At 37.1% G+C, this 19,401-nt stretch overlaps 2 protein-coding genes across 3 annotated transcripts in view; one reads left to right on the top strand and one right to left on the bottom strand.

Moving 5' to 3' along the window:
- LOC138854784 (uncharacterized) overlaps positions 1-19,401 on the top strand; it is a 338,965-nt gene that overhangs the window by 211,610 nt on the left and 107,954 nt on the right. The window lies entirely within an intron of this gene.
- The window catches only part of mRpS29 (mitochondrial ribosomal protein S29), a 193,406-nt gene that overhangs the window by 23,577 nt on the left and 150,428 nt on the right, over positions 1-19,401 (bottom strand). For both annotated transcript variants that reach the window (XM_053795726.2, XM_070099839.1), the window contains exon 7: positions 9,708-9,849. In XM_053795726.2, the coding sequence (XP_053651701.2) occupies positions 9,708-9,849 (142 nt within the window). The remainder of the gene's footprint in view (positions 1-9,707; positions 9,850-19,401) is intronic.

The following is a 19,401-nucleotide window of genomic DNA, read 5'->3' on the forward strand; positions in this document are numbered from 1 at the left end:
TCACCAACATCAAGGAACCTTCCTTGAGGGGTTCTTAACGTACAACAAAAATAAAAAAGACGGACAATAAATAAGGGAGTTAACTTCTCAGCCATTAGCCGCCTCTTTGCAGTATATTTTCGTATGGTTTTTATGGTTGTATTCTCATTTTTTTGGACTCATTTGATAGAATGGAAGATATATTGCAGAAATAGACATGATTTTGATTGCTTTCATGATGAAAAGTACCTTGAAATTGAGCTCAAAGTAGTGGAAATGTTCAATTTTTGCCGATGTTCAATGAACTGTGTAAGTCAAGTTGGTTAATTTTATTAAGTGTATTCTAACCTAACCACTCTGTAATCCGGCAAACTCAGTAATCCGGCACACTACAGGTTCCAATGATGCCGGATTTGTGATGGAGGGCCTGTACTATGACTGCTTTGGTTCCCAGCCTTGACAAAACTGGCAGCAAGATATTCTGGACAGTTTGTGAGCAATTTTATAAACATGATTTAGCTTCAGTTGTTTTACTCTGTCTTCAACATTCAGCATATCCAATTGTTGTAATTCATCCTGGCCTACATGCTCTCTTGGATCCAGGCCCAGGATGGATCTTACCATTTTGTTCTGGGTGATTTGCAGTCTATCTTTCAGTTTTTTGTCAAGGCAGAGTACCATGAAGAGCAAGCGTAGTCCATATGATATTGTATAAGGGTTAGACATAGGGTCCTGCGAGCCTCAGTAGGTGGACACTGTGCTTGTCTATAGAGGAATTTCAGTCTGGTATTCGCTTTCTTTACTACACTGTTCCCTATCAATACAGTAGGGCCCCACTTATACGGCAGGTTAGGTTCCAGGCTACCGCCATGAAGCGGAAATCGCCATAAAGTGGAACACCCTCTTTTTCCACTTATAAATGCACACAAATAGTAGATAACAAGTTTACACTAACATATATTAAGTTAGCAATAGAACTAGGTATCAAAAAACAATAAAAAAGTACAATACACACATAGTGCACTCATTACTTGCCTTAAAATATTTTTAGTCTTAATATAGGGTGAGACAAGTAGTATTTATTGTAAGAAATCAAGTGTGGTATGTATGCTAGTCAGCCGGGCTACCATACCAGGCCACATAATATTCTATTATATTTAAGCATCCCAGAGCGATAAAATGCATATACAGTTTACTCATTACTTACCTTAAAATATTTGTAGTCTTAATCTAGGGTGAAATGAGTAGTATTTATTGTAAGAAATCAAGTGTGGTATGTATGGTAGCCAGCCAGACCACCCCATCCACACATACTATTCTATGATATTTAAGCATCCCAGAGCGATAAAATGTATATACAGTTCACTCATTACTTACCTTAAAATATTTGTAGTCTTAATGTAGGGTCAGGAGTAAGTAAATGAGATAAAACGAATAAATAAGAGAGAAACAGAATGAGTGCATGAGAGAGGACAGGCGCCGAGTTATGTAAACAAACCAGGTGACGGTAAGTTTTGTAAACAAACAAAGTGTACACTTCTGGTTTGTGTACAAGTTACATTGTGTACAAGTTGTTTCTACATTGATACGGTAGAATAAATAAAGAAGAACACTCCCATTCTCATGTAACATCATTTTGAGAAGAAATGACACTCTGAGTGAAGGCAATGGAAATAAGCCACTCTCACTTTTTTGGGTTATCCTAGGTTCTCTACACATATGCTGTTATGTATGATGATCTATGTAACTGTATTTGTGTATACCTGAATAAACTTACTTTTATACATACGAAAGGAATAATTTTCTACAGTTACCCCCAGTAACACATTTTCTCTTATGTTAGATTAGAGAAAATGTTATTCTTGCTGTCACTTGTACAAGTTATCTCGCTACCACATCTCATATTTATGTTTATTTATACTATTGTGGGGTGTATTTATCATCTTTATATGTTATGTATCATGTTTATTATATAATTTTGAAAAAAATATAATGGATGGATTAATGAACATGTGTATATTAACGTAATATAAGACATTTAATGAGACTTGGTGATTATTATTATTATTATTATTATTATTATTATTATCATTTCTAATATGGCGTCACTTGTGCAAGTCGTCTGCTACCACATCACATATACTACTCAGACCAACTAGAATGTATCACTAATACTTGCACAAGGGATGAACATGGGGAATATATAATAGCTAAATTCAAATCCAAGTACCTACAAAAACCTCTCACATTGATAAACATCTACACAGTCAAACATTAGCCAATTTAGTCAAAATCTAGGAAGTATGATAACTGATGCACGCATGAACAAAGATCACTTACTACTCTCAGGTGACTTCAATATAAATCTCCTGCAAGACCAGGACCCACACGTTACTGAATTCACAAACACAATGAGTAACTGTATGTTACTACCAACAGTAACAAAACCTACAAGAGTTACAGAGACTAGTGTTTCCCTACTTGACCACATCTGGACCAACACCATATCCCCTTTAAAATCAGGCATAATTACAGATAATACCACAGACCACTACCCTACTTTCCTCATAACAACTCTTGGTAAACTACCCCAAGACACTACTAAAGTCACCTTCAGACTTCACAATGAGGCAGCCATTAATAACTTCACAACAGCAATAGCAAACATTGATTGGCACACTGAGCTAGAAACCTATACAGATATTGACGAATGTATTAATAATTTTCTAAAAAAAAACCAATACCTCTATAACAAGCACTGCCCTAAAAAAACTAAACAGATGACAGCAAAGAGACTGAACAGTCCCTGGCTAACACCCAGCATTCTCAAATCCATAAATACAAAACACCAATATGAAAAACAGTACAGAATGGGTCACATAACCAGAGACCAAACAAAACGTTACTCGTCAATCCTAACCAGCCTGATAAGAAGGGCAAAAAAATTGTATTATGAGAACAGATTATCCAACTTACGAGGTGATATAAAAAAGACCTGGAAAACCCTATCAGAAATTCTCGGAACAAAAAAGATATCACGAAATAGCGAAATAAAATTAGCAAAATCAGATGAACCCCAACTCCCACCAACAGAAACAGCAAACAGACTCAATGATTTCTTCTCCACTATAGGACAAAACCTTGCCAATAAAATCCCAAGCTCAGATACCCCACCAAATGACTACCTCACCGGCAACTACCTGAACACACTGTTCCTAGCTCCGACTAACCCATACGAAGTCTCCCTTATTATCAACGCACTAAAAAACAAGGCAGGAGATTTAAATACCTTACCACCCTTTATATACAAAAAAGTGTCACAAGTGCTATCACCAATCATTGCAACACTCTTTAACAAATCCATTGAATCCTCCACCTTCCCTACAGTACTCAAAATAGCAAGGGTCACCCCGATCCACAAAGGAGGAGACCAAACAGAGTTGAATAACTATAGGCCAATATCCAACTTACACCCTCTCTCAAAAATCTTCGAAAAATTAATTCATAAACGAATCTACTCCTACCTTATCTCCCAAAACATACTCAACCCCTGCCAATTTGGATTCAGGCCTAATAAAAATACTAATGATGCTATTATACACATGCTAGAACATATATACACTGCAATAGAGAAAAAAGAAGTCCCACTGGGGATCTTCATTGACTTACGTAAAGCTTTTGATACAGTTGACCATGACTTGCTCCACGTAAAATTGTCACACTATGGTATAAGAGGGCACTCCCTCAACTACCTCAAGTCATACCTCAGCAACAGAAGCCAATATGTGTACGCAAATGGGGCAAACTCTTCTGCGCAACCAATTACAGTTGGTGTCCCACAGGGAAGTGTCCTTGGCCCTCTTCTCTTTCTCCTATACATAAATGACCTTCCAAATGCTTCGCAATTACTCAAACCCACACTATTTGCAGATGACACTACATACGTCTTCTCTCACCCGAGCCCAGTCACGCTAGCCAATACTGTAAATACCGAATTACAGAAAATATCTACCTGGATGAGGACTAACAAACTTACACTAAACATTGACAAAACCTACTTCATTCAGTTTGGTAACAGAGCTACAGATGTCCCTCTTAACATAATGATAAACGGATCACCTATCACAAAACTAACAGAGGGAAAATTCTTAGGAATCCACCTTGATAATAGACTCAAATTTCATACACATATACAACAAATTTCTAAGAAAATTTCCAAGACTGTAGGCATACTATCGAAGATACGGTACTATGTTCCACAGTCAGCCCTCCTGGCCCTATATCACTCTCTTATTTACCCCTATCTCACCTATGGAATTTGTACATGGGGCTCAACAACAATTAACCATCTCAGACCACTAATTACTCAACAAAAGGCTGCAGTTAGAATGATAACAAATTCTCACTACAGGCAGCACACTCCACCAATATTCAATACACTAAACCTACTCACCATACAAAACATCCATACTTATTACTGCACCTATTACATACATAGAACACTTAACTCTGATATTAACCCTCCCCTCAAACATCTCCTTGCCAACCTCAACAGAACACATGACCATAACACAAGGCACAGATCACTCTTTGATGTTCCTCGTGTCCATCTCACACTATGCAAAAACTCAATGCACATAAAAGGCCCTAAAATCTGGAATTCATTACCTGTAAATATCAAAGAAACACTACCTGTTTATAAATTCAAGTCTCTTCTCAAAGATCACTTACTCACCCAAAACCAAATAAATACTGAATAACTGAACCTTATAAATTGTATATCTTAAATGTTTCTCACAATTATATCACATAAATGTTAAACCTAAAACCGAATCTAACTTTATTATTTTTTAAATACACTACCTAACAGAATACTCCATACGACTGAATGTACAACAATGCATGCAACCATATGACCTGTCTTTGTAATACTCACTTGTGCTTTATAGTAATCTGTTTACATTAATGTTTTATCACTGATTTCATCATTCCTTAGTTAATCTTAAGTTAATTTTAAGCCAGCCCGTAATGCTATGCATAGTATAAGTGGCTTTGGCATGCTGCTCTTATCTGTATTTTTTTTGTACCTCTGTATGTGTGCTCAAATTGGAAATAAATAAATAAATAAATAAATAAATAAATAAATAAATTCTATTGTGGGGTGCATTTATCATCTTTATATGTTATGTATCATGTTTATTATATAATTTTGAAAAAAATATCATGGATGGATTAATGAAAATGTGTATATTAACATAATATACGACATTTAGTGAGACTCAATGATTATTATTATTATTTCTAATATGGCATCACTTGTGCAAGTCGTCTGCTACCACATTTCATATTTATGTTTATTTATTCTACTGTGGGGTGTACTTATCATATTTATATGTTATGCATCGTGTTTATTATATAATTTTGAAAAAATATCATAGATGGATTAATGAAAATGTGTATATTAACATAATATATGACATTTAAATGAGACTCGGTGATTATTATCATTACTAATATGACGTCTGGAGACATAAGACACTCTTACCGATTTTAATGTGTACCTGCACGCCAGCACACTGTGTAAGTTTATTTAGGTACAGGTATACATAAGTATAATTATCAGAATGTATATAAAATATGAAATAACTTTTAAAAAACACTTGAAATTTTGGAGTTTCCAGACAAAATGGAGAGATTTAGTGCTTACGGATCTCTCAGAGAATGTAAACAAACAGGATGGGGCGCAGTGACCGTATTAGAAAGTCAGGTGGGGGGAGCTGTATAGCGAGTTTTGGTCATAATTTGAAATGACTGTATTAGCGGAATGCCGTAAAGCGGGGCCCTACTGTACTCCTGACATGCATGGGTCAAATGGGATTCCCAGATATCTTACTGAGGAAACTGAAGTCAGGGGTTCCCCATTACACTGGACATTAAAATTATTTACCCTTCTCAGTTTATGTCTCATGCCAAAGAGAATGGCTTCAGTTTTCCCGAAGTGTAATGATAGTTTGTTGTCTACTAACCATTTGCTGCAGGACTCTAGTTCCAGTGTTAATACATTAGCTATATCTTGTGGGTCTTTACCTGACACTAACAGAGCACTGTCATCTGCATACAGTAAAAGTTTGCACTTTACAATGATAGGCATGTTGTTAACATAGCATAGGATTAATAAGGGACCCAGAATACTACCTTGGGGAACTCCACATGCTATTGGCAGGGGCTCTGATTCTGTTTTATTGATTTTGACAATTTGTCTCCTGTTGCTAAGGTAGGACTTAAACCAGTCTACAGAACCTATACCGATAGCTTGAAGTTTCTTACATAATATATTGTGGTTGACAGTATCGAAGACCTTTTGCAAGTCTAAAGTTACCATACCTTTGAGGTTCCCCACTGACATTTCAGTTCTCATGTAATCCATCAGATTAGTTAGGGAGGTGTCGGTTGAATAAGATCTTCTAAAGCCTGATTGACAGCTATGGAGAATGTTGTTGTCATTAAGGTACTTAACTACTTGACAGTACACTGCCCTCTCTAAAATTATGGATATTACACTGAGTACACTAACAGGCCTATAGTTGCTTATATCAGACCTACTATTTTTCTTATAGAGAAGAGTAACTCCGGCCTCCTTAAACCCCTCCGGTACAGTATTAGTGGTGATGGAAAAATTTATTATGTGAGCAATAGGGATTGACAATTCAGAAGCACCATCTTTTAGGAACTCAGACGGGATGTTATCGGGGGTGGTGCTTTTAGATGGGTTTAACCTGCTGAGTTCTTTTTGAATAAAGTCATGAGATACAACCGTTTGGGGGTTGCCCCTTTATTGGTACATTATGTTTGAAACTTATCTGAGTCTGTGTTAAAGGTATTTGATGCAGCTGGTAGTTTACTTACTAATGCTGATGCGACAGAGGTGTAGTAGGAATTAAAGCAATTTGCCACTTTAGTTGTTTCGTGACATACCTCGTTATCGATAACGAGTACTATGTTAGACCTATCTACTGGTTTATGGCTATACCCCAACTGTTTTAGTTGTTGCCAGAGCCTTCTGGGGTTATTTTTGAGCAATAGTGCTTTGCCTTTGCTCCTTTTATAAGTCTCTGCACTCTGTTCCTCACCCTTTGGAATTCATTTAGTGCTGCAATATCCCGTCTGTTTGTTTTAAATCTTTTTAGCAACTGGTCTCTGAATTTCATATTATCTAATATCTCAGTAGCCATCCTGGGTTCGGTTCTCCGTTTAATCCTGACCTCTTTAACTGGTGCAATATTATCAAGGATAACAGTGAACATTGTTTTGAATTTTTCCCAGGCATCATTTATGTCCGTGCAACTTGTTATCTCTGTCCAGTCACAATTGTGTAGCCTATTTACCAGTGTTTCTTTACTGTAGTTTATAGTTGACCTCATTTTTATTGTCCTGTGTAGGCCTATCCTATCCCTTGTGATTTTCCTGGTGCAGTAAATGATGAAATGATCACTAAGGCCTGTGGTAATGATGCCTGACTGACTAATGTTCTCAGAGTGGTTACAAAGTATGTGATCAATTATGGTGGCTGAGAACTGTGTGATCCGGGTTGGTGTATTAATTAGTCTTGTGTAACTATTTAAACCTAGAATTTGCTTATATCTTTTGCATAGTCTGTTATTTTGCTGCTGAAAATAGATATTGAAGTCTCCCAGTATTATTGTCTCGCAATTGTTTTTAAGCCCGGACAAGACTCTGGAAAAGTCTTCTAAGAACTGATCCTGGGTAGGAGGGTGGTAACTAGTTCCTACTAAGATGGGTTTGGTCTTGGGAAGCAGCACTTCAAACCATAGAATCTCCAGTTTATTGTTTTTTAAATCAGGTCTTGGATTGTAAGCTAAGTCATTTCTTATGTAGGCACATACTCCACCACCTTTTCTGTTCCTATCTAAGCATTTTATATTGTAACCTTCTATTTTGGCCTCGTCGTCAAGTCACCGTATCATCCAGCCAGGATTCAAAGATGGATATAACTGCCACCCTAGTTCTGTTAGCTAAAATCCTAATCTCTGCCAATTTTGGAAAAAGTGATCTTGCATTGACATGAATAAATTGAAGGCCAGTTTTCATAAAATAATTATAATCAACATATGGCAATGGGACATTTGTAGTAAAATTAGGTAAATCAGTGTCATCATGCTAAAGGGTAACTGTGCCAAAGTGCATTTGTTACACACAAAATGAATTCTGGCACCGTTGCTATAATTGTACATACATCCATTATGCACCCACCCCTTACACATTTTACATAAGGTGTCTTTTTTGTTCTTCTTTCGTATTTTAGTACAGTGTATGCACCTGTTTGGTGGTGTTTGAGATAATGAGAATGGCTGTATTGCCTCACATACTCTTGAAATATTATATTATATACTCTTGAAATATTCTGAAGAGATGTTGATGAACTGCAGGAGTTTAATAAATTTTAAGAAGACAATTACCAAGACATATGAAGACCAACTTGTCAGTATTAGTGAGTGTGGAACATCATTGGCATGACCTTACCTGAGCTGACCTTTGCTATCACCTTACTTCAGCTGACCTTTGCTATCACCTTACCTCAGCTGACCTTTGCTATCACCTTACTTCAGCTGACCTCTGCTCTCACCTTACCTCAGCTGACCTCTGCTATTACCTTACCTGAACTGACCTCTGCTATCACCTTACTTGACCTGACCTCTGCTATCACCTTACCTGAGCTGACCTCTGCTATCACCTTACCTGAGCTGACCTCTGCTATCACCTTACCTGACCTGACCTCTGCTATCACCTTACTTGATCTGACCTCTGCTATCACCTTACCTGAGCTGACCTCTGCTATCACCTACCTGAACTGACCTCTGTCATCACCCTACCTGAGCTGACCTCTACTAGCACCTTACCTCTTCACCTGATCTGACTTCTTACTCCACTCCCTCTTTCTCTCTATGTCATAACACGTTAACGGCTCAGAACAGAGCAAAACATCACTAAGATTACTGGTGGCCTGGTGGCTAAAGCTCCCGCTTTACACACGGAGGGCCCGGGTTCGATTCCCGGCGGGTGGAAACATTTCGACACGTTTCCTTACACCTGTTGTCCTGTTCACCTAGCAGCAAATAGGTACCTGGGTGTTAGTCGACTGGTGTGGGTCGCATCCTGGGGGACAAGATTAAGGACCCCAATGGAAATAAGTTACAGTCCTCGATGACTCACTGACTTTCTTGGGTTATCCTGGGTGGCTAACCCTCCGGGGTTAAAAATCCGAACGAAATCTTATCTTATCTTATCTTATCTCTAGTTTGGGAATTAGTTGTGAATACTACCTCAATAAAAATAACAATACATATGTAAACTGTGATGTTCGTACACATCTCATAAAACAATTACTGAACGAATGATGGTAAATATCTTCTTACTTTGGGTCACTCCTCTACCTTGGTGAGAAATGCCAGTGTAAAAAAAAACTGACAACTCTCCAACAAACTGAAGATAAAACACAGGAGACAAAACACTGGAGATGAAACACTAGATGAAATACTGGAGATGAAACACTGGAGATGAAACACTCTAGATGAAATACTGGAGATGAAACAGTGGAGACAAAACAGTGGAGATGAAACACTTGAGACAAAACACTTGAGATGAAACACTGGAGACAAAACACTGGAGCTAAAATACATAAAAGCAGAAAAAAGTTCTTAAGACCTTACCCAATTATTATTGAATAATTGCATGAATGCCTGAAAGATAGTGAAATTTTCTGGGTTCAAGTATGTGAGATCCTCCAAGCGGTAGCGTGACGTCAGGCAGAAGAAAGTGTTGATGCCATCAGCTACAACAGCAATTTTACACCTGCAAGGTATTGATATACATTAAAACGTAGTCTGTAAGATGTTTTCATGTATTAATCTTCATACCAGAGGAAATGTGCTGGAAATTAGTAAGTAAATGAATACAACAAAACAATGGAATGACTGGGATTCGAACCCACAGTCTGGTAGCTGGTTGAGTCTGTTTCTCCATTATTCTTTTATCTACTAATATATGCTCCAACAAACTGCTATCTTCATACCCTATATTATATCTCGTACACCTATTTATTCTTTATCCTTAAAATACGTATAACCTATTATCAAACCTCTTTATATATACAGCTAAATTAGCCTTTTGAGGGTCCAGACCCTTGATCTGAACCTTGTCCACAGGGTCCAAGAATTTTAAAAAATAAATAATATTTTTTCTTATGAAATGGTAGTGAATCTTTTTCTGAAGGTAATAAAACAAAAAGTAAAAAATTGATGGAAAACTGATGAAATTACACTCTCGTGAAATTTGCTGTGTCAGCAATATTTGCACATTGGCGATTTTGCTCACTTTGACTCCTATTTTAGGCCAATTATATTATTCCAGTCAACCAAATTCTTAGTTATTTCGCTAGTATTACTTCTGTTTTATCAATTGAGCAGAAGAAATCACTCAATAAAGTGGTCAGAAATCAGAAATTTGGCCAATTTCACACAAAGTTCAAAATATTCCAATTTCAAAATAAGGTCCAGAATAAACAATGCATGCATTCCTGGCACTAATATAACATTTTGTCTGTTTTTTAGTTACATTTCCAGGCTTTACAAATGAATTCCACTATGATTTTTTATTCACAATGAATTTTTATTCACACCATAAAATAGAAGATTTACTGTTATGCAATATTGTAATAATTGTATACATAATATCAGCGCATTTGTGAACACACATTAGACCTACCAGCTGATGTGTATTGGATGTGTGATGTCATTTGTTCACCCTTGAACATCGACAAAAATCAAACATTTCAGCTACTTTGAGCTCAATTTCAAGCCATTTTCAGTACTAAAACCAATCAAAATCATCTCTATTTCGTATGCCCTAGTTGGTATGTAAAACTATAGTTATTCTCTATAAAATGTTTCTTTTTTTTTTTTTAATATTTTTGGATGTCTCGAACAGATTAATTGGATTGGCATAATTTCTTTTGAGAAATATTGCTTATGTTTTCATATGATTCAGTTTTCGTCAGATTTGTTCAAACGGATTAATCACGAACACCGAGGTTCCACTGTATATCTTCAGCGAGACTAAGAAACTCCAAATACAACTGTAAAAAACATATGAAAATACACCGCAAAGTCGTTGTTTTAATCCAAAAACATGGTTGCAAATTTTTTCTCATTATGCACTGCGTGTTGTAGGATTTGTTTTATATGGTGCACACTTACCACATAGATGCATTCTCTCATATTTAGGCCCAAACTTACTGCTCACAGCTTATCTGAGTGAGCTGAGCTCATGGCATAGAACTATGGCTTGGACCAAGGGACGTACCCTCAAAGGGTTAAAGGCCCCAGTTATCATTGATGCCTGGCACTCCAAACTTACCTACTACACCCTCTACAACAGTTTTTCTTACTTTAACATTTAGGTCCCTCACAACAGTTACTTTCTCACTTCATTCAAAACTTCCTAAACACTTACTCATCACCTCCTAAAGTCTTCTTCCTCTACATTCCTCTCTTCCCCAACCACATAAGCACTTTCTATTACCCACTTCTTGCATCCCGCTTTCATTTTAATCTGCATAATTCTTGAATTTATACACTCACATTCCCTCTGCTCTTCCCATAACTGATTATTAAATATAACTAATGCTCTTCCTTTCCTCTGATTCTCTCAGATACACTTGACTTACTACCATTTTTATCTCCCACTGAAATTCTCCAACCCACTTTAGCCTGTTTAGCCTAAGAGCTAGAACACCCAGCTTTTTTTTTCATTCATTACATTCTCAGTCAATTCTTACTTCATACCACACTACACTATACAAACAACCACCTATAAAATTTCTCCTTTGTCCTTTTAGCAACTTATACAGGATAAGGTATTACTTGCAGAATAAGGTATTACTGTAATGTCCATGATGGAAGCAAAGTTTCATGTACCACTTGCAACCCTTATAATAATAATAATAATAATAATAATAATAATAATAATAATAATAATAATAATAATCTTTATTTACTACAAGTACATGTACAAGATATACAGTCCTAGCTGACATCAATGACATACTACTTATAGAAAGCCCCTTGTTATACAGAGCGTATCGGGCAAATTAGGTCAGTTTTGTCCCAGGATGCGACCCACACCAGTTGACTAACACCCAAGTACCCATTTTACTGATGGGTGAACATAGACAATTGGCATAAGGAAATACATCCAATGTTTCCACCCTTTCACCAGGAATCAAACCCGGACCCTCACCGTGTGAAGCAAGAGCTTTTGCCACTAGGCCACGGGGCACCTTGTGGGCACAGTCAACAAACCTAACCAACATGTCATATTTCTCCACCAAACTCATGCTGGCAGTGTAATCCATGAATAGATTCAATGGCATTGTAATCGGAATGGGTCATTGGCATCTCTCTTCATTTTCCTGTCTTGCATTTCGTGTTGGTGACTCAATGTCAACAATGTCACATATATTTTATTTTAGTAATTTGAGCATACATTCAGAGGTACAAAAAATACAGGTAAGAGCAGCATGCCAAAGCCACTTATAAGCAAAGCATTATGGGCTGGCTTAAAATTAACTTAAGATTAACTAAGCAATGATGAAATCAGTGATAAAACATTATTGTAAACAGATAACTATAAAGCACAAATGAGTATTACAAAGACAGGTCATATGGTTGCATGCATTGCTGTACATTCAGTCGAATGGAGTATTCTGTTAGGTAGTGTATTTAAAAATAATAAAGTTAGATTGGGTTTTAGGTTTAACATTTATGTGATATAATTGTGAGAAACATTTAAGATATACAATTTGTAAGGTTCAGTTATTCAGTATTTATTTGGTTTTGGGTGAGTAAGTGATCTTTGAGAAGAGACTTGAATTTATAAACAGGTAGTGTTTCTTTTATATTTACAGGTAACGAATTCCAGATTTTAGAGCCTTTTATGTGCATTGAGTTTTTGCATAGTGTGAGAGGGACACGAGGAACATCAAAGAGTGATCTGTGCCTTGTGTTATGGTCATGTGTTCTGTTGAGGTTCGTAAGGAGATGTTTGAGGGGAGGGTTAATATCAGAGTTAAGTGTTCTATGTATGTAATAGGTGCAATAATAAGTATGAATGTTTTGTATGGTGAGTAGGTTGAGTGTTTTGAATATTGGTGGAGTGTGCTGCCTGTAGTGAGAATTTGTTATCATTCTGACTGCAGCCTTTTGTTGGGTAATTAATGGTCTGAGATGGTTAATTGTTGTTGAGCCCCATGCACAAATTCCATAGGTGAGATAGGGGTAAATAAGAGAGTGATATAGGGCCAGGAGGGCTCACTGTGGAACATAGTACCGTATCTTCGATAGTATGCCTACAGTCTTGGAAATTTTCTTAGAAATTTGTTGTATATGTGTATGAAATTTGAGTCTATTATCAAGGTGGATTCCTAAGAATTTTCCCTCTGTTAGCTTTGTGACAGGTGATCCGTTTATCATTATGTTAAGAGGGACATCTGTAGCTCTGTTACCAAACTGAATGAAGTAGGTTTTGTCAATGTTTAGTGTAAGTTTGTTAGTCCTCATCCAGGTAGATATTTTCTGTAATTCGGTATTTACAGCATTGGCTAGCGTGACTGGGCTCGGGTGAGAGAAGACGTATGTAGTGTCATCTGCAAATAGTGTGGGTTTGAGTAATTGCGAAGCATTTGGTAGGTCATTTATGTATAGGAGAAAGAGAAGAGGGCCAAGGACACTTCCCTGTGGGACACCAACTGTAATTGGTTGTGCGGAAGAGCTTGCCCCGTTTGCGTACACATATTGGCTTCTGTTGCTGAGGTATGACTTGAGGTAGTTGAGGGAGTGCCCTCTTATACCATAGTGTGACAATTTTACGTGGAGCAAGTCATGGTCAACTGTATCAAAAGCTTTACGTAAGTCAATGAAGATCCCCAGTGGGACTTCTTTTTTCTCTATTGCAGTGTATATATGTTCTAGCATGTGTATAATAGCATCATTAGTATTTTTATTAGGCCAGAATCCAAATTGGCAGGGGTTGAGTATGTTTTGGGAGATGAGGTAGGAGTAGATTCGTTTATGAATTAATTTTTCAAAGATTTTTGAGAGAGGGTGTAAATTGGATATTGGCCTATAGTTATTCAACTCTGTTTGGTCTCCTCCTTTATGGATCGGGGTGACCCTTGCTATTTTGAGAACTGTAGGGAAGGTGGAGGATTCAATGGATTTGTTAAAGAGTGTTGCAATGATTGGTGATAGCACTTGTGACACTTTTTTGTATATAAGGGGTGGTAAGGTATTTAAATCTCCTGCCTTGTTTTTTAGTGCGTTGATAATAAGGGAGACTTCGTATGGGTTAGTCGGAGCTAGGAACAGTGTGTTCGGGTAGTTGCCAGTGAGGTAGTCATTTGGTGGGGTATCTGAGCTTGGGATTTTATTGGCAAGGTTTTGTCCTATAGTGGAGAAGAAATCATTGAGTCTGTTTGCTGTTTCTGTTGGTGGGAGTTGGGGTTCATCTGATTTTGCTAATTTTATTTCGCTATTTCGTGATATCTTTTTTGTTCCCAGAATTTCTGATAGGGTTTTCCAGGTCTTTTTTATATCACCTCATAAGTTGGATAATCTGTTCTCATAATACAATTTTTTTGCCCTTCTTATCAGGCTGGTTAGGATTGACGAGTAATGTTTTGTTTGGTCTCTGGTTATGTGACCCATTCTGTACTGTTTTTCATATCGGTGTTTTGTATTTATGGATTTGAGAATGCTGGGTGTTAGCCAGGGACTGTTCAGTCTCTTAGCTGTCATCTGTTTAGTTTTTTAGGGCAGTGCTTGTTATAGAGGTATTGGGTCTTTTTTAGAAAATTATTAATACATTCGTCACTATCTGTATAGATTTCTAGCTCAGTGTGCCAGTCAATGTTTGTTACTGCTGTTGTGAAGTTATTAATGGCTGCCTTATTGTGAAGTCTGAAGGTGACTTTAGTAGTGTCTTGGGGGAATTTACCAAGAGTTGTTATGAGGAAAGTAGGGTAGTGGTCTGTGGTATTATCTGTAATTATGCCTGATTTTAAAGGGAATATGGTGTTGGTCCAGATGTGGTCAAGTATGGAAACACTAGTCTCCATAACTCTTGTAGGTTTTGTTACTGTTGGTAGCAACATGCAGTTACTCATTGTGTTTGTGAATTCAGTAACGTGTAGGTCCTGGTCTTGCAGGAGATTTATATTGAAGTCACCTGAGAGTAGTAAGTGATCTTTGTTCATGCGTGCATCAGTTATCATACTTCCTAGGTTTTGACTAAATTGGCTAATGTTTGACTGTGGAACTCTGTAGATGTTTATCAATGTGAGAGGTTTTTGTAGGTATTTGGATTTGAATTTAGCTATTATATATTCCCCATGTTCATCCCTTGTGCAAGTATTAGTGATACATTCTAGTTGGTCTGAGTAGTATATAGCTGTGCCACCCCCTTGTTGATCTGTCCTACAGTTGTGTATGGCTGTGTAACCAGGAATGGCATAGACATCTGTAGTATCAGGCTTTAGCCAGGTTTCAGTTAGTGTAATGATGGACATATTGGCATGCAAGGAATTTAGTAATGCTATGAGGTCATCGTAATGCTTGCTTAAAGATCTGATATTGTAGTTAAAGACAGTTATGTTGTTGTTGGCTCTGAGAAGTGCCTTTGATTGTTCTGCTGTATAGTAATTACAGTAACTGTTTGATTCATTTAAGTCATTCAGTAAGAGGTTGGTATCAGGATCAATGCTTGTAATCATAAGATTTGTAGTGAATCTATAGTTAGAATTAAGTATAAAACAAAGTAAATATTCTAAAGCTAAAAAATAGCACCTGAATTATTTAACAAATGCAAAAATAATGAGCTAAGGTAGTTTTTAAAGCTAAAATAAAGGAGACAATATAAAAGGGACTAAAATAATTTGTGGTGAACAAATAAAGTGATGATCAAATAATGGAGCTTGGGAATATGATAGTAGGTAGTACTTTAAAGGTAATTCTTTAAAGTTAGGATTATAATATAAAATTATAATATAAAAGGGACTAATATAAGTTGTGGTGAACAATAAATTGGTAAACAAATAAATGAGCTTTGGAATATAATGGCAAAATAGTGAACTTATTACACTTAAGCACCTGAGAATAGCACCTTGATTATTTTAACAATTGTGAATATATGAACTAAGGTAGTTATATAAAGCTAAAATAAAGGGAAAAATATATAAGGGACTAAAATTAAGTAATGGTAAACAAAGTTAAATGGACAGATAGTCACTATGAAATAATATTGGTTTAGGAGTAAGATCTGATTTGTAATATTAAATAAGTTGAGCAGTTTATTGTACAATAAAAAGTAAAAAAATGAGGTAGTTGGTACTAGCTAGCAAAAGATAGTTTTGGTACTTGCAAAAAAGTAATTGGAATATACACTAATTGCACACACAATAAAAAGTGACTAAAAAAACAAGTAGTGGTAAACAAAATTAAATGGACAGGTAAAAACAATGAATAATATTAATTTGGAGTAAGATTAGACTTGTAACTTAAAATTATGAGCAATTAATAGCAGTAAGAAAGAAGTATAAAGTATTGGGGGTAGTTAGTATTAGCTAGTGATGAAAAAATAATAAAAATAATAATGCACAATATAATAGTAACGTACACTGTATGCACCACACGTATATATGTATTAAGGGCACTTATCTAATCTGTTACAGAAATGTCAGCTTTTCTAAGGAAGGTAGAGAAATCATGTTCGTTTGAGATAGTATATTGTTGTCCTGTTGATGTTTTCCTTACTAGTATTTTCCCATCTCGGGTGAAACACTGATGTATTTTGTTTTCCTGTTTAAGTTTTCTCAGCCTGAACAGAAGGTTTTGACATTTTCTTGTTAGACACTCATTTATGTACACTCCATTTTTCATTGTAATCACAGATTTAATTAGGTCCTTTCTTTTATCATATGAATGAAGTCGGATCATTATACTGTGTTTACTTCCTGGTTTTCCTAGCAAACGTGTTTCTTTAATTTCATTGTTTTGCACGATGACTTGTACGTGGTCCTGTATTATCCTGATAGCAGTTTCTTTGCACTGTGCTTGGGTTATGTCACTTGGAATGTGTGGACTGTTTATTATAACTGCATCAGACAACTTATCTTGTTCAGTTTTGTCGTCTTGGAAATCAAGGTATTCATTTAGTCGAGTGTGCATGTTCTGATTCCAGTCCTTGATTGCTTCTTCAACCTTCATATTTATTGTTGTTATTTGTTCAGTGTGACTGGCTATAGTTGCTTTCAGAGTATTTTCTGTGTCAACACTTCCCGATGTAATCTTCTCTTCAAGGTTTTGGATCTTGTTCTCGAGGTTGGTTATCTTGGATTCTCGTCGCTCGAGTGTTGCTTTGATATCTTTGATTTCGTTTTCTAGAGCAACGATGTAGTCCTTGATATTGTCAGGAATAATCATACCTGAGTAATCATGGGTGAATCCTTTGAAGGGAGTGGAGTTGGAGGGGGAGTCAGCCATGTTTGTTGTTGTTGTTGTTCCCGGGGTGGCGGCGGTGAGGGGGGTTGATGATACACCGGCGTCCTGCTGGGTAGACAAGTTGAGTTCTAGGGTCCTTGCTGTTATTCTTTTATTAGTGATGTTGTTTCTTCTGTGATATCCTTTCATAGTATCACTGAAGTACATACTGTGTAGCAATGGAGAAGGCTTGTTTTCTCGGAGCTTGGGTTAAGTGGTTGTCTGGCAGCGGAGGCAATGTTTGGGTTAGCAGGGCTGTCTTCCTTAGATCTTCTAATTTTGTCAAGATTTGGGTTACCTTCTTAGTATTCTTGGGTCATTTTGTGGTCTACGTGGGTTCATGTAGTTGAACTTTCACTTAGGCCATCACAAGTTTTGATGAGCGATGTTTTTTGAGGAAGAAGAGCTGGTAGGATGCCGCTGCTGCCACCGCTGCCCCAAGAAAGCTTCTAGTGCCAACCCTCAGTAGGAATTATTATGTTATTGTATTTGAAAATAATGTTGAAGCTCTTCGTGTTGTTGGGTTTCACGCCAGCAAAATGCCATGATGTCACTGGCATAAAACACCTTCACTGGTACCAATACCTGCATTGAATCTGGGCATATATTTACATGTTCTATGCAGTGTATGACAACATCTGTCATGTTCATGCTTACATGTCTATGCACTGTATCACACACACATCTGTCATGTTCATGTTCATGCACTGTATCACACACACATCTGTCATGTTCATGTTTACATGTTCTATGCACTGTATTACACACATTTGTCATGTTCACATGCAGGAAATCATTGAGTAAGGGGCTTGTGCACCAGCTATCCATGTATAGTGTATAACCCTAACCAAGAAATGGTTCCATTATTATTATTCTCACCACATTACCTGAGATACTTAATAACTTCCTGGTATCTTTCAGTGCTTTGCTTCCTGTATATACAACCAGATCCAATACCAGGCCAGTTTCAAAATCACACAACACGAAGAGCTTGATATCAAAGTGTTTCTTCTTGCATGGTATATACTGATTGAATGGCAGCCTACCTTTAAAAAAGATCAAAGATTCGTAGACGACAAGGTTCCTGAACAGCTAAAAATACAAACTGAACTTCTATTTCAGATATATAAAGACATTACTAATCTTGTATAACACGTTGTTCCTGTCGGGCCTTGTTTTGTCTGAGAAGTGTAGCATATGCAGCAGCAGGATGAATCTATTGGTGGGGATGAGATTCCTGAAGGCCAGGGACATACAAGGCAATCAGGCGAAAAGTATGACTGAATATTGTGCTTATACACATGACATAAGCATTACTGTGGCAAAGGGATACATCTCAGCCACAGTTGTGTCCTACCACTTGCATAGCTGTGGCTCAGTGGTCAAACCAACATGTTTGCCATTGCATTCTTGAAGTATCTGTTTGTTTCACTATAATTTATGTTAGTAGCTCATTGAAATGCAGTCTAAAGAGCTCAAGCTTACTTATGTTGTTCTACAGGGGTACAGTTAAGTTGGATTACACTCTGTATGGTCAACCTGATTGGAATCTGGTACAAAATTTGCATCCTCCTGTCAATCCTAGATGTGGTCTACTGGTGGTTGCTGGATATTTGCAACTGGTTGTGATTTTTGTGCTAGTGGTGGTTGTTTATGAGTAGTGGAGGTGGCCGAGGGTCATTATGGTGTTGTATGGGGGTAGTGGAGGCAGCTGAGGGTCACTGTCGTGGTTGTGTGTGGGTAGTGGAGATGGCCGAGGGTCATTGTGGTGGTTGTGTGTGGGCAGTGGAAGTGGCCAAAGTCACTGTGGTTG

This window comes from Cherax quadricarinatus, chromosome 69 (assembly GCF_038502225.1).
Source record: "Cherax quadricarinatus isolate ZL_2023a chromosome 69, ASM3850222v1, whole genome shotgun sequence".
In the NCBI taxonomy this organism is placed as follows: Eukaryota; Metazoa; Arthropoda; class Malacostraca; order Decapoda; family Parastacidae; genus Cherax; species Cherax quadricarinatus.